We start from the raw sequence: 11,716 nt of genomic DNA, 5'->3' as shown, positions 1-11,716 counted from the left end.
CAGGTGGCCTAGCCAGGTCACCATTGGTCACTCAGTAGCTGTTCAATGGTCCTTTGTGTGGTGACAAGATAGGCATAATGGGCACGTCTTAGGACCGACTGCACGCTCTTGGCGAGCTGGGGTGCTGGGCTGGGGACTTGTGGCCGTGGGCCGCGGTGCAGGGGCGTGGGAGGCAGCTTCCGAGCCCAGGCCACCCGGCTGCTCAGAGATGGGAGCCACCGGACGAGTGAGGGAACCTCAATGACCTGCCGCAAGGGGCAGGGTGGCAGGGGGGCGGGGCGGGCGGAAAGGGAGACACCCGGAGGGCAGCAGGAGGCGGGTCCGCGCCTGGGACGCGGCGGGCGGAGCGGGGTGCGGTGCCCCCCGGCGGGGCCAGGCCCGGAGGGGCGGGGCGGGAATGGGGCGGGGCGGCCGCACCTAGCTCCGGGCTGCAAGCCCGGCCAGCCCTCCACCGTCTGAGCTCCTCAAAAGGGGCACGGGCGGTCAGCGGGCGGCGGGCGGCGGCGCCGTCGGGGCTGGGGTGCGGCCGCCATGGAGCTGTGGCCGTGGCTGACGGCGGCGCTGCTGCTGCTGCTGCTGCTTGTGCAGCTTAGCCGCACCGCCAGGTTCTACGCCAAGATCGGCCTTTACTGCGTGCTCTGCCTGTCCTTCTCCGCCGTGGCCTCGATCGTCTGCCTGCTGCGCCACGGCGGCCGCACCGTGGATAACATGAGGCAAGGGGGCCGGACGCCGGGATGGGCGCGCGCTTCCGCTTCCCTAACTTCTGCGCTCCTCGCGTTCTTTCCTTCCTGCCCCTCCCGCCCCGCTGTCCTCACGGTTCCGAGTCTCCGACGACGCGGCTTCCCGTCCCGGGTCCCCAGGAGCGCGCGTCACAATGCGCCTGGCATGGCAGTGGGGTTCAGCCTCCGGCGCCCCCTGCGCGCAACGCAACGTGGGGTGACGGTTGGCGCGCGCCGCTAGCTTTAGGAGAGGGAGGAGGGAGCCGGGCGAAGGTAGGACAGGCCCAATCCCGCTTCACCGGCAGGGAAACCCAGACCTGGCACCGGGCTTCCGGTCCATAATCTCACCTCTCCACAGGTGAGAAGACACCTGTGCCCAGATGCAGCCACAGGTTCCCCTTGTCCTAACTTCTGGGGGTGGGGAGTGAGTTGCCTTTGAGCCAGGCTTGCTAGAGAAGGAGGAGGAAGGGGCTGTGGCCAAAATCATCCTCTGGCCATCTCCCAGAGCAAGGTAGCTTAGTGGATAGGCAGAGAGTACATATAAGGGGGATCAGGCTGAGTTAGCCTGTCAGTAGGGACTTCCAGAGAGAAAAGGCCTCCAGTACTTTCTCCAGTACAGTCCACACTCCCAGGAGACTGTTGCTACATTTCTCTCTGCCCCGTTTGGACTGTTGAGCTGGTGGGTTTTGCAATGTCCTGGCCTTGGCCTTGGCAGGGTGTTTTGGACCTTGTGGCCCCTGACGCCCTACCTCCCCTGCGCTGGTTACAGGGACTGTTTTCTGACACTGCTGTACCTGCCCATGCTAGTCTTTGGGGTTAGGACTCTGTCCTGACCAGCCATATTTCATGGATTGCAGTCATTTTTTCAGAGGCTTGTAGTCATCTATCACCTCCATCAAGTCTGTTCCCAGGGAACAGACTCCAGGAGCAGGCAGGGAGACCCCTGCACATGGAGTCAGGGGTTCCCTGGCTATGCACATTTCCTGTTGCTTGGCCCTAGATTAAAGGCAGAGGGGTCATTACTGTCACTGAGCAGAGAGTCTCCCCAGGGCAGGGCAGATGAGAGCAGCCAGAGGCATGGTGGGCTTGGGAGCACCAGACATGTGTTTATCTTGGAGGAGGTGCTGCCCTTGCTGAACCAGACCAGAGGAGGCCATGTCTGGTCCTAAGACCAGCAGGTCCAGGGCCTGTAACATTGGGATGCAGCTATGGGACTGATCTCTGCATTTTTTTCACCAGCCCCTGACTTGAGAGATCTGCAGTTAGTTGGTCCCTCCCACTTGTGCTCTTGTATGGCCTGCCCTGATCGTCTACACTGTTGTCCAGGAGTCAAATCCCAGGCAGCCTTTCTGAGCTGGTGACTGGATGTGGCAGACTGATCAAACCAGGATGGAGCCTCTTGTGCCACTCCAGCCCCTAGCCCTCTGCCAGATTCCTCTGGGGTCCTGTGAGCCTTCCAGCATCCTCTCCCAGTTGGTGCCTTGTGGCCCTAAGACATTGACTGGATAGCAGCAGATGTCCTGCCCCTGCTGGCAGGAAGTGAGGGCTAGTGAACAGGATGGGTGGCCTGCTCCCCACTTCCCTACCCTGTCTCAGGGTCCCTGTCTTAAATCTTCATAATGGCAATGAGTTGAGATAGAAACAGCAGGCCCCTTGGAGCATTGTGAGCATGACATATTCCAGGTGTGGCTCAGAGAAGGGTGAATGCCAGAGAAAGGGATTGGGTGTCTAGGAGGTGGAGGCTTTCTTAGCAGATAGATGGACCCATCCCTATCTTGAGCCTCCCTGGCCTGGGCCAGGCAAGTTTGGGTTGCAGATGCTACTTGCCTGGGCAACTAATGAGTCTGAAGTTCAGAGAAACAACTTGAAAGTAAGGCTGGGGGCTGAGCAAATTAGGAGGAAGGGAAGTGAGGGCCCAAGCTCCTCCAGCCAGGACAGGGAGCACTAGCAATCAAACCTCAGAAGGCAATTCTGTAATAAATTCTGTCATTCCTCATTCCCCAGCTGTGATGATGCTACCCATGGCTGCACACAGTCACACTAAGGCAGTGATTCTCAACTTTCCTAATGCTGCCACCCTTTAATATATAGTTCCTCAGGTTGTGGTGACCCCAGATATAAAATTATTTCATTGCTACTTCATAATTTTGCTACTGTTATATATTGAAATTAAGTATCTGATATGTAACCCCTGTGAAAGGGTCATCCCACCCCCAACCCACCCCCCACCAAGGGATCACAACCACAGGTTGAGAGCCACTGCATTAAGGTCTATGGTCACCATCTGAAGGCACTGTAGGTTTGTAAGCCAGATCTTGAGTTCCTGGAGCGGCAGCCCCACTCTGTACCTCTAAAAAGGAGGCCTTTGTCATTTGGTCTGGAGTTCTGAGATGCAAGGAACAGCATTAGGAACACAGGAGCCATGTCTCAGACACGGCTTAGGGCCTGAGCCCAAGGAAGGGATGTGCAAATGGAGGGAACCCTTCCCTGTGTGTAGACTAGAGTGAGGTGGCAGGAGGCAGAGGCCTTGATTACACCATCTGATGAGGGGAAGAGTAAAGCCCTGAGAGACACTATATAGAGCGTCAGCTGCAAAGTTGGATCACCTTAACAAGAACAATTCACACACACACACACACACACACACACACACACACACACACACACACACACCATGGCCCCCATAAAAAAGTACAGGCCTCTCTTCCCAGTCTTGGATGACCACCCAGAGCTGTAGTGATGCAGCCTGTGACTGCACTGTGTCTTGTTTGGGGTGAGGGTAGGTATGGGGGATGATGGATACCTAGGACCTGCAGAAACTGGTCTTGGTAAAATTAGGCTGAACTCTTTTAGCTTTGAGCCCTGACTGAGTCCCTAGTAGCCACAGCAAAGCTGGCCCTTTCTCTACTGCCTAGCTCTGGCATAGGCCATAAGAGCCAGCATTATCTTGTCAAGTCCTGGCCATCTGAAAGTAAGCAGAAGCATAGGATTCTACAGAACATTGCCAACAGGAAGGACCCTTTCCTCCCCTGACCTTTTGAGGGCAGTGCCATCTCTGGCTGCCTTTGGATAATGAATGGGTCAATCCATGCTCCTACTTCCTCTGTGTGTTCTTCTTGATCCCTAGCACCTACTGCCTTCATTCTCTTGAGTGTTTGCCCAGTCAGAAAACTTCTCTGCCAAGTGTCCTTACTAGACTCTCCCATCTCCCAAACCAGACCTATCAGTGGTTCCCCACATGCCCTTCCCCAGCAATGTAGCCCTGGTTGGCACACAAAGCTCCCATCTCTCCATCTAACAAGTCCCCACCCATCATACTTAAGACCAGAAGTGAGGGCAAAGGTCAGACAGTGGCATTCCACAAGAACAGCCAGACCCTGACCTTGAACTGCTTCCCAGCTACCTGGGGCAGATGTGGGAGGGACCCAAGCAGGTCAGAGGGCTCCTCTTGGAGTTACTCTTGTCCTATTTCTACCTGTGTCCCAATCACCAGACCACTGTTGGTACAGGTCCATAGTGTGAAGTAACTACATCAGTCAGCATCTGTCCCCTTGCACAGATGGTAACGAAGTTCAAGGAGCTCATAAATGGAGTGCACTGAGCCAGGGTCTGAATTACAGACTGACTGCCCTCTGCTCCAGAGCAGGAGCTCAGGAGTCGTCCAAGCGGACACTGCCTGACAGCTGGCTGACATGCTTCCAGAGTAATAGGCTGGGCACTCTCTCTGTCCCCAAGCACTTGTCCTGTTGGCCCTGAGAGGCAGCAGAACCCAACATGGAGTACGGGCTGAAGGACATGGCATTTCATCCTAGGTACAGGGTTTGGGGGACTGTAGCTCCTTTAGGGGAAAGGGCAAGGGTCGTTCAGGACCAGACTGGGTTGGTGGCTCAGGTCTTCATACTGGCAATGACACATCCCTTCAGGGGAGTCACTTTGTGGTTGGGTGGGGCCAAGCTGCCAATCCAGCAAAGCAGACAGAACAGAAGGAGCCTCAGGATGGACTGCTGGAACCCAACAAATCCAGTTGGCAGTATGGGGAGCCATGGCCCTACCCTGGGGTGCCCTCTGACCATACACCTCACCTGGCTGGAAGCAGCTGTAGGAGGTGGACTTGGGTCCACGTGGCTTCCTCATTCCTGGGGACAGGTCACTAACCTTGCTGACCTGAGTTTGTGCAGCCTTTGTAGAGAGGGTGTAAGGGCCTACTCAGTGGCTGTGTCTGAACAGAGATGAATGATGGGCCTGAAGTCCTAGGCATGGTACCTGATGGTGTCTCTCCTGTTAGAATAAGGATTCCGGCTTAGACTTCTGGTGTCTTCCAGCTATACCATCTCTGTAGAGCTTAGCTGGCCCCTTCATCTGGGAGAAACTCCTTTATTGATTAATTGGTAGATGGATGGAATCTAGGGCCTTATGCAGTCTGGTCCAGTTTTCTACCACTGAGCCGTGCTCTCAGCCCATGATGATAAATGTTATGTCTGTTTAGTCACCAAAAGGTGAGTTGAGGGATGCAACTTAGTGGTTGCTTTCTTGGTATTTCATGAAGCCCTGCCCCCCACCACCCAGTACTGGAGACAGACAGAGGAGGGGACATGTGGATGCTGCTACCGGAGGGCACAGTCTGGATGTGGCTGGACACTATTCCCATTGCAGCAACACATGGGGATATGAGTTTGTGGTGCCAACTACAGGTTGATTGGCTATTCCTTAGCTAAGATACAGGGAAGATAGCTCAGCTGGTTGAGTACTTGCCTAGCATATGTGACGCCACCATTGCATAAAGCCAGGAGTGATCTGCATTCCTGTAAGCCCAGGATTAGAGCTGTAGAGGCAAGAGGGACAAGAGTTCAAGACCATCTTTGGCTACTTATAGTAAGCCTAGGCTAGGTAAGACCCTATCATCAAAAAAAAAAATTTTTTTTAAAGAGTAAAAGAAAGCTTGGAAATAAAGTTTAGATTCTGGATGATTTGAGGTTTGGGAAGATTTATACATTTTTTTTTTTTTTTGGTATTTTTCGAGACAGGGTTTCTCTGAGGCTTTGGAGGCTGTCCTGGAACTAGCTCTTGTAGACCAGGCTGGTCTCGAACTCACAGAGATCCACCTGCCTCTGCCTCCCGAGTGCTGGGATTAAAGGCGTGCGCCACCAACACCCAGTTAGATTTATACATTTCTAATGAGGTAACTTGAAGTGTGTGTGTGTGTGTGTGTGTGTGTGTGTGTGTGTGTGTGTGTGTGTGTGTAAAATGTGCCCTGTACATACCCAGAGGTAACTTCCTAGAACATCTATGGTGTGCCTGCCTTTGACTGTGGTCCCTCACATGAGTACACATTGTGAGACTTTCCACTTGTGACACTGTCTAGAAAGTCTGGAACTTCAGAGCATTTCAGATGAGCCTTATGGATGCTCAACCTTCTTCTTGAATCTGGTTGCCAGAGGCTTTGGGTTCCACCCCCAGCATACACACCTTCTCCAGTAAATCATGTGTTCTTTTCAGTAAGTCAGTTTTGACACTGTTGCATGTCCTCTGCCTCATGGTGCCGGTGTTTCCAGATTCCCTGATTCAAATCTTGATTATCTCCACCCCTTAGAGGGAATTGCTAGGAACCTGGCTAGCCACCAACCTGCCCTCCAGATACATTTGGCTATAGCCCAGAGAGCAAGCAAATGCCTGTGTTCCAGCCCTGTTAGCCTTTCTAGTGTGCATCTGAGTAAAGGGCCAGGGGCTTTCCTGCTTCTTTCTGTGCCTTTGATGGCTGGTGGTGAGACTGGACAGTTCTCCTCCTGTGTTGACACATTTCCTTCTCTAAGTCTCCTTCCCTGTCTCTTTGGAGCCTCTCAGGGATTCCAGTAGCTGTGACTTAGAAATGAGGAAATGAGTGAGGCCTCAAGCACTGACCACTCTCTCATGAGGGTCTAAAAGCAGCCTATCTGCCCCTGCAGTAGACGGGGAGCTCTGGCCTGAAGATAAGATGGCCTGAGCTGGCTGAGGCTGGCAGAGCTGAGGAGGGGTTCCAGGTTTCCAGGCCTAGAAAAGCAAAGGCTGGTATCATCATCTGGATTAGCGCTTCGGCCTCCCCAAGACTCACTTTCCCCATTGGAAACAGAGTTGCTCTCCCCACTGCTGGGTTCTTGCAGGAGGGCTTGTATGAGGTCCGCAAAGTCAGAAGCTCTGGGGACACAGAGCAGCGGGAGTTTTCCAGGGCAGGGCCAGGTGGAGTCAGGGGTTACGGGGAGAAAGTTCTGTGGACAGACAGTGGCAGTAGCAATCCAACGCTGATGGCCTTTAACACACTGAGCTGTGTGCATAAAGGGGGTTAAAATGGAAATTTTTATGGCATGTGTCTTTTATCATACTTTTTAAAAAGTAGGCATGAAGAACTGGCTTTGAAGCTCTATAACACACTGTGAGAGCCTCTTCCCTCAGGACTGCTGGGGACCCAGTGATGTCATATACTAATGGACATGTAGAATGGAGTGTGTTGGGGTCCATGTGGTGGCACCTCCACTTCCCTCTGACACAGCAAATGTCCTGCAAATAAGCCACCCTGTAGCCAGTGCTGGGACTGTCCCTTGTAAATGAGGTGTTCTGAACTCAGAACACTTTGGGTACCCTTGGGGAGTAGGCAGCAGGGCCAATTGGCCCCCAGGATTCTGTCTGCCCAAGTCTCCTGTCCTATGCTACCTTCTGTGCCCTCCCTGCAGCTTGCCCCTGTATGACCCCTCCCTTGGCTAGAGAAGCTCATTTTGGTTACTGGTATCTCTGCCCTCAGCATCATCAGCTGGTTCGTGCGGTCCTTCAAGTACGTGTATGGCCTTCGCTTTGAGGTCAGAGGCCAGAAGAAACTGGAGGTGGATGGTCCCTGTGTCATCATTTCTAATCACCAGAGTATCCTAGACATGATGGGTAGGCTGCCACCAAGGCTTGGCCACAGAGAGGGTGGCCTTTTTCATCCTAGACCCTGGGTGGGCTGGTGCCTCTAGCCACAGGCTTCCCTCAAGCTAGGCGGTAAGAGCAGCAGGCTGTGCCAGACTTGAGGCACAGGACTGCATCAGAGGCAGGGACCTTGACAGGTAGGCCGCCAGCCCCTCCTCCCTGGGGAGTGCCAAACTGGGCTCTGAGGCTGTTCTCTCTTCTTCCCCATACCCCGCCCCCTTTGTGTCTCTTCCTGTCTCTTTTCCATTCTTCTCTCTGTCTCTGTATCTCTCTCTGTCTCCCCCTTTCTCTCTTTCTTTCCATCCCTGTCTCTGTGTCTCTCAATTTCCATCTCTGCCTTTCCACCTCTGGCTTCTTTTCTCTCCTCTTTCTGTATCCATCCCTGGGTCTCCACTTCCTCTGTCTCCCCTGCCTGCTTCTCTATCTGTTTCTCTATCTCTCCTATGTCTCTCATCCTCTCTTACTGTTTCCACACTTCTGTCTCCATCTATTGTCTCTCTTCTGTCTCTGTCTCTCACTGTTTCTCTCTCCCTCTTTTCCTCTCTCTCCCATCCACATAGGTCTCATGGAGATACTCCCTAAGCGCTGTGTGCAGATCGCCAAGCGTGAGCTGTTGTTCACGGGGCCTGTGGGCCTCATCATGTACCTCGGGGGTGTCTACTTCATCAACCGCCAGCGCGCCAGAACTGCCATGACCCTGATGGCCGACCTGGGTGACCTCATGGTCAAGGAAAATGTAAGTGTAGGCATAGCAAGGCAGGCTTCAGAAGGCAGTGCAGCTCTCTGGGGTGGCCAAGCAGGGTAGGGGCAGCCTAAGCAGCTTTCTCCCTTCTACCTGCAGATCAAAGTGTGGATCTACCCAGAGGGTACACGCAACGACAATGGGGACCTGTTGCCCTTTAAAAAAGGAGCGTTCTACTTGGCCATCCAGGCCCAGGTAGGCCAATCTGTGCCCTCCTGGGGTAGGGGGCTGGGACATGGGTCAGGGTGGTTTAAGGTTGAAGGTGATATCCCAGGCAGAGTGGAACCGCTAGCCTTTAGGAATCTCCTCCTCTCTGTTAGGAAAGAGCCTCCCCACCAGCTCAGCCCCTAACACCTGAGCAGGTTGGTGACCATTGGCAGCAGAGAGCTTGAACACCAGCCTCCCCAAACCCTAGCTGGCCAGGTGGGGCGTCTCTTTCATTTGGGGTTTCATGAAAAGTAGGGATGAGAGGCCAGCGAGTAGGCAGTTTGCTCGGCATAATAAGGCAGATTGTGCCTAGAAATTCCCCTGATGCCCCAGTCTCTGGCTTGATCATGGTGAGGCTGAGGAGCAGAAACAGGATAGTGACCAACCCACCCCTGAGTAGCACAAGTGAGCTCTATCCTGGGCCTTGGACTTCCCTTGCCCCTCAGCCTGTGTTGGGGGAAGACTGTCTATCAGGAGTGTCCTTGAGCATCTATCTGTCATGGGATGGGGCCCTGGCTATGAGGAAGTCTCCACTGGGGGACAGGGGAAAGGATTTTTATCCCATTTTACTGTTTGCTGCCTGGTAAGCCTCAGCCCCATCTGCCCATAGGGCAGGCAACTTCCTGGGCCCCTGGGCCCAACCCCATACAAGATGGCATGTACCCTTTCCCTAAAGCTCCCATCAGTTCCAAGGGTTGGGAAGTCCAGGCTGGAGCAGGAAACTGCACTGTGACCTCCAGTCTGTCTAGTGACTAAGCCCCAGATGATCTTTGGGTCCGGGATTGAAGTCCTAGTCCTCATTGCTTTGAGGTGTTGGCAGATCCTGGGAAGAGAGAGACTAGGGGCTGTGGTGGGGGCAGAAGAATCCAGATATATTGTTTCCTGCCCCTCCCCCAGGGCCTGCCCAGGGTTCAGCCTACCTACCTTCCTGCCCAGGCTCTGGCGTCCAGAGTTAATTATTACCCCTAGCCACCTGCCATCATTGGAGTTGACCCTGGGGCCTTCCAGGAATACCAACAAGCTCCAGCCCCCTTCCCTAGTTTCCTGGGGATGAGACACAGGATGGGAGGGTGGAGGAGGATCAACTTCCCCACCTCCCCAGTGCTAAATAGAGCCCCACCCTCCCACTTGTAGGATATTTTATGACCCAGTGAGGGCATGGGTAGGGGAGGGACACAACACACATGACAAACTAAATATTAGCCCAGAGGGCTTCCTGTAGGAGATGTGGGGGACAGGCTGAGTCTGTGAAACACCAGGCCACTGGATGTTTGCCTGGATGGGGGGATCAGCCACAAGGACACCTAGCAATAGCCAAGGCACCCTTGTAGTATTGTCCCTCAGCGTGCGTCCCTGTCCACAGGTACCCATCATCCCCGTGGTGTACTCGTCTTTTTCTTCCTTCTACAATGTCAAGAGGAAGCTCTTTACCTCAGGTGAGACCATCAGAGCCACAGGAGCTCACAAGCCTGTCATGCTGTCTCTTATTTATTTTGAGACAGGGGTTCACATACCCCAGGCTGGCCTGCAATTCCTTGTGTAGCAAAGGATGACTAATTTAGCAGACAGAGTCCTGGGCCCCTAGTAGTGGAGTTCCCACTTCTGGGTGGTGAATGAATGAATGAATGAATGAATGAATCTCTGCCAAGCACTGCATCATCTCATTGCTCTTTCTAGATGGGTTTTTTCAATTTTTCAGATTGAAAAACAGGTTCTAAACATGGTTGAGTTCCTGAGATCTCTGTTGGTTCATGATGTGCAACACAAATAGGGACCGGTAGTGACCCCTGCTGGTGAGGGGTGGCAATTCTAAGTTGTCTATTATGTCACTAGCTTCCAGGCAAGGACCCTGACCCTGCCTGCATGTGGGTTATGTGACTTTACCCTGGGAGTCAGAGTAAGATCAGATGTTTAAAGGCAATGGAGTGAGCTAGGCTGTCTACGGCATCTGAGCCCCTAATGCCCAGCACCATGGAGAACTGAAGGAGCAAGTGTGATAAGGGACACTCAGGGCTCACTGAGTGCAATTTCAGGGGCAGAGGTGTCCTGAGTCATGGGCAGTGGCTACAGGAGAGGGTAGAGTAGCTCTAAAACGACCTAGGCGCACGTTTGCCGCCTCAACCACAAACATGTGCACCCTGCCCAGGAGCTGATGGTAGCCAGGCTCTGGTGAAGAGAAGCTGGGCAGCAGGAAGCCAGGCGAGGAGAGGTGGGTGGAGGCACCAGTGGGGCCTCTAAGCCCCTGACAGCTACTGCTTCCTTCCCAGGAACAATCAGGGTACAAGTGCTGGATGCTGTCCCTACCAGAGGCCTTACAGAAGCTGATGTCACTAAGCTTGTGGACACTTGCTACCAGTCCATGAGGAACACCTTTCTACAAATTTCCAAGATGCCCCAGGAGAACTCTACAATTAAAGAGCCTGGGGTTGTGCCAGTCCAGTAGCCCAGGCCACAGGGGCAGGGGAGCTGGGGGAAAACAGGTGGAAAGCAGAGGCTGGAGGATGGACAGAAGGCCATATCCTACCATCTACCAAACACCTTATCCTGCTCCCCTGCTGGCCTGGCTCTCACTGGGGCCTGGAAATAGAAAGCCCTTTCTGACACAGGCCTTAGACCCAGGACCCCATGTAACTTCCCACCTCAGGCCTGTGCCTCCAGAATCCAGGTGTGGCCATCCAGCAGGTGGGCTGACCCACAAGACCATGAGGCACCTAGGAGTGGGCGACATGCCACCCAAGGCCCACTCCACGGTGTGGGATCAACATTCAGGACCCAGGCCATGGCCTGCATCAGGCCATTAGGAAGAGAAGGAACTTGGTCTCCCAGTCTCAAGGAAGCCTGGGTCACACAGCACCAGAGGGCAGAGCCTGCCATCCCCCACTGTCCGATGGTCTCAGTCACAGATCACTGCTGTACTGTTTTGTTTCGTTTTTTTTTTTTTTTTTCTTTTTATAAATGAACTCTGAGAAGTGCCTAGAGACCAGGGGTCTCTTTCAGAGGGTGGGCAAGAACCGCTTCCCAGGTCTCCATTCAAGGATCCAGGGTGGCAAGGATGGTATCTAACCACCCACATGTCCCTTCTCTCGGGCTGCAGTATATAAGTTCCCTGCTC

At 53.8% G+C, this 11,716-nt stretch overlaps 1 protein-coding gene across 1 annotated transcript; it reads left to right on the top strand.

Moving 5' to 3' along the window:
• Positions 1 to 414: 414 nt before the first annotated feature.
• Positions 415 to 11,584, top strand: Agpat2 (1-acylglycerol-3-phosphate O-acyltransferase 2). Its single transcript, XM_027422976.2, has 6 exons — positions 415 to 713; positions 7,492 to 7,625; positions 8,216 to 8,391; positions 8,497 to 8,592; positions 9,968 to 10,040; positions 10,872 to 11,584. Exons 1-6 carry the CDS (start codon positions 532 to 534, stop codon positions 11,045 to 11,047), a joined length of 837 nt encoding a protein of 278 aa, XP_027278777.1. The 5' UTR covers positions 415 to 531; the 3' UTR covers positions 11,048 to 11,584.
• The last annotated feature ends 132 nt before the right edge of the window (positions 11,585 to 11,716 follow it).

The sequence above is a fragment of the Cricetulus griseus genome, chromosome 6 (genome assembly GCF_003668045.3).
Source record: "Cricetulus griseus strain 17A/GY chromosome 6, alternate assembly CriGri-PICRH-1.0, whole genome shotgun sequence".
In the NCBI taxonomy this organism is placed as follows: domain Eukaryota; kingdom Metazoa; phylum Chordata; class Mammalia; order Rodentia; family Cricetidae; genus Cricetulus; species Cricetulus griseus.
The sequence above is the reverse complement of the archived record's forward strand: the minus strand, read 5'-3'. Positions and strand labels throughout refer to the sequence as shown.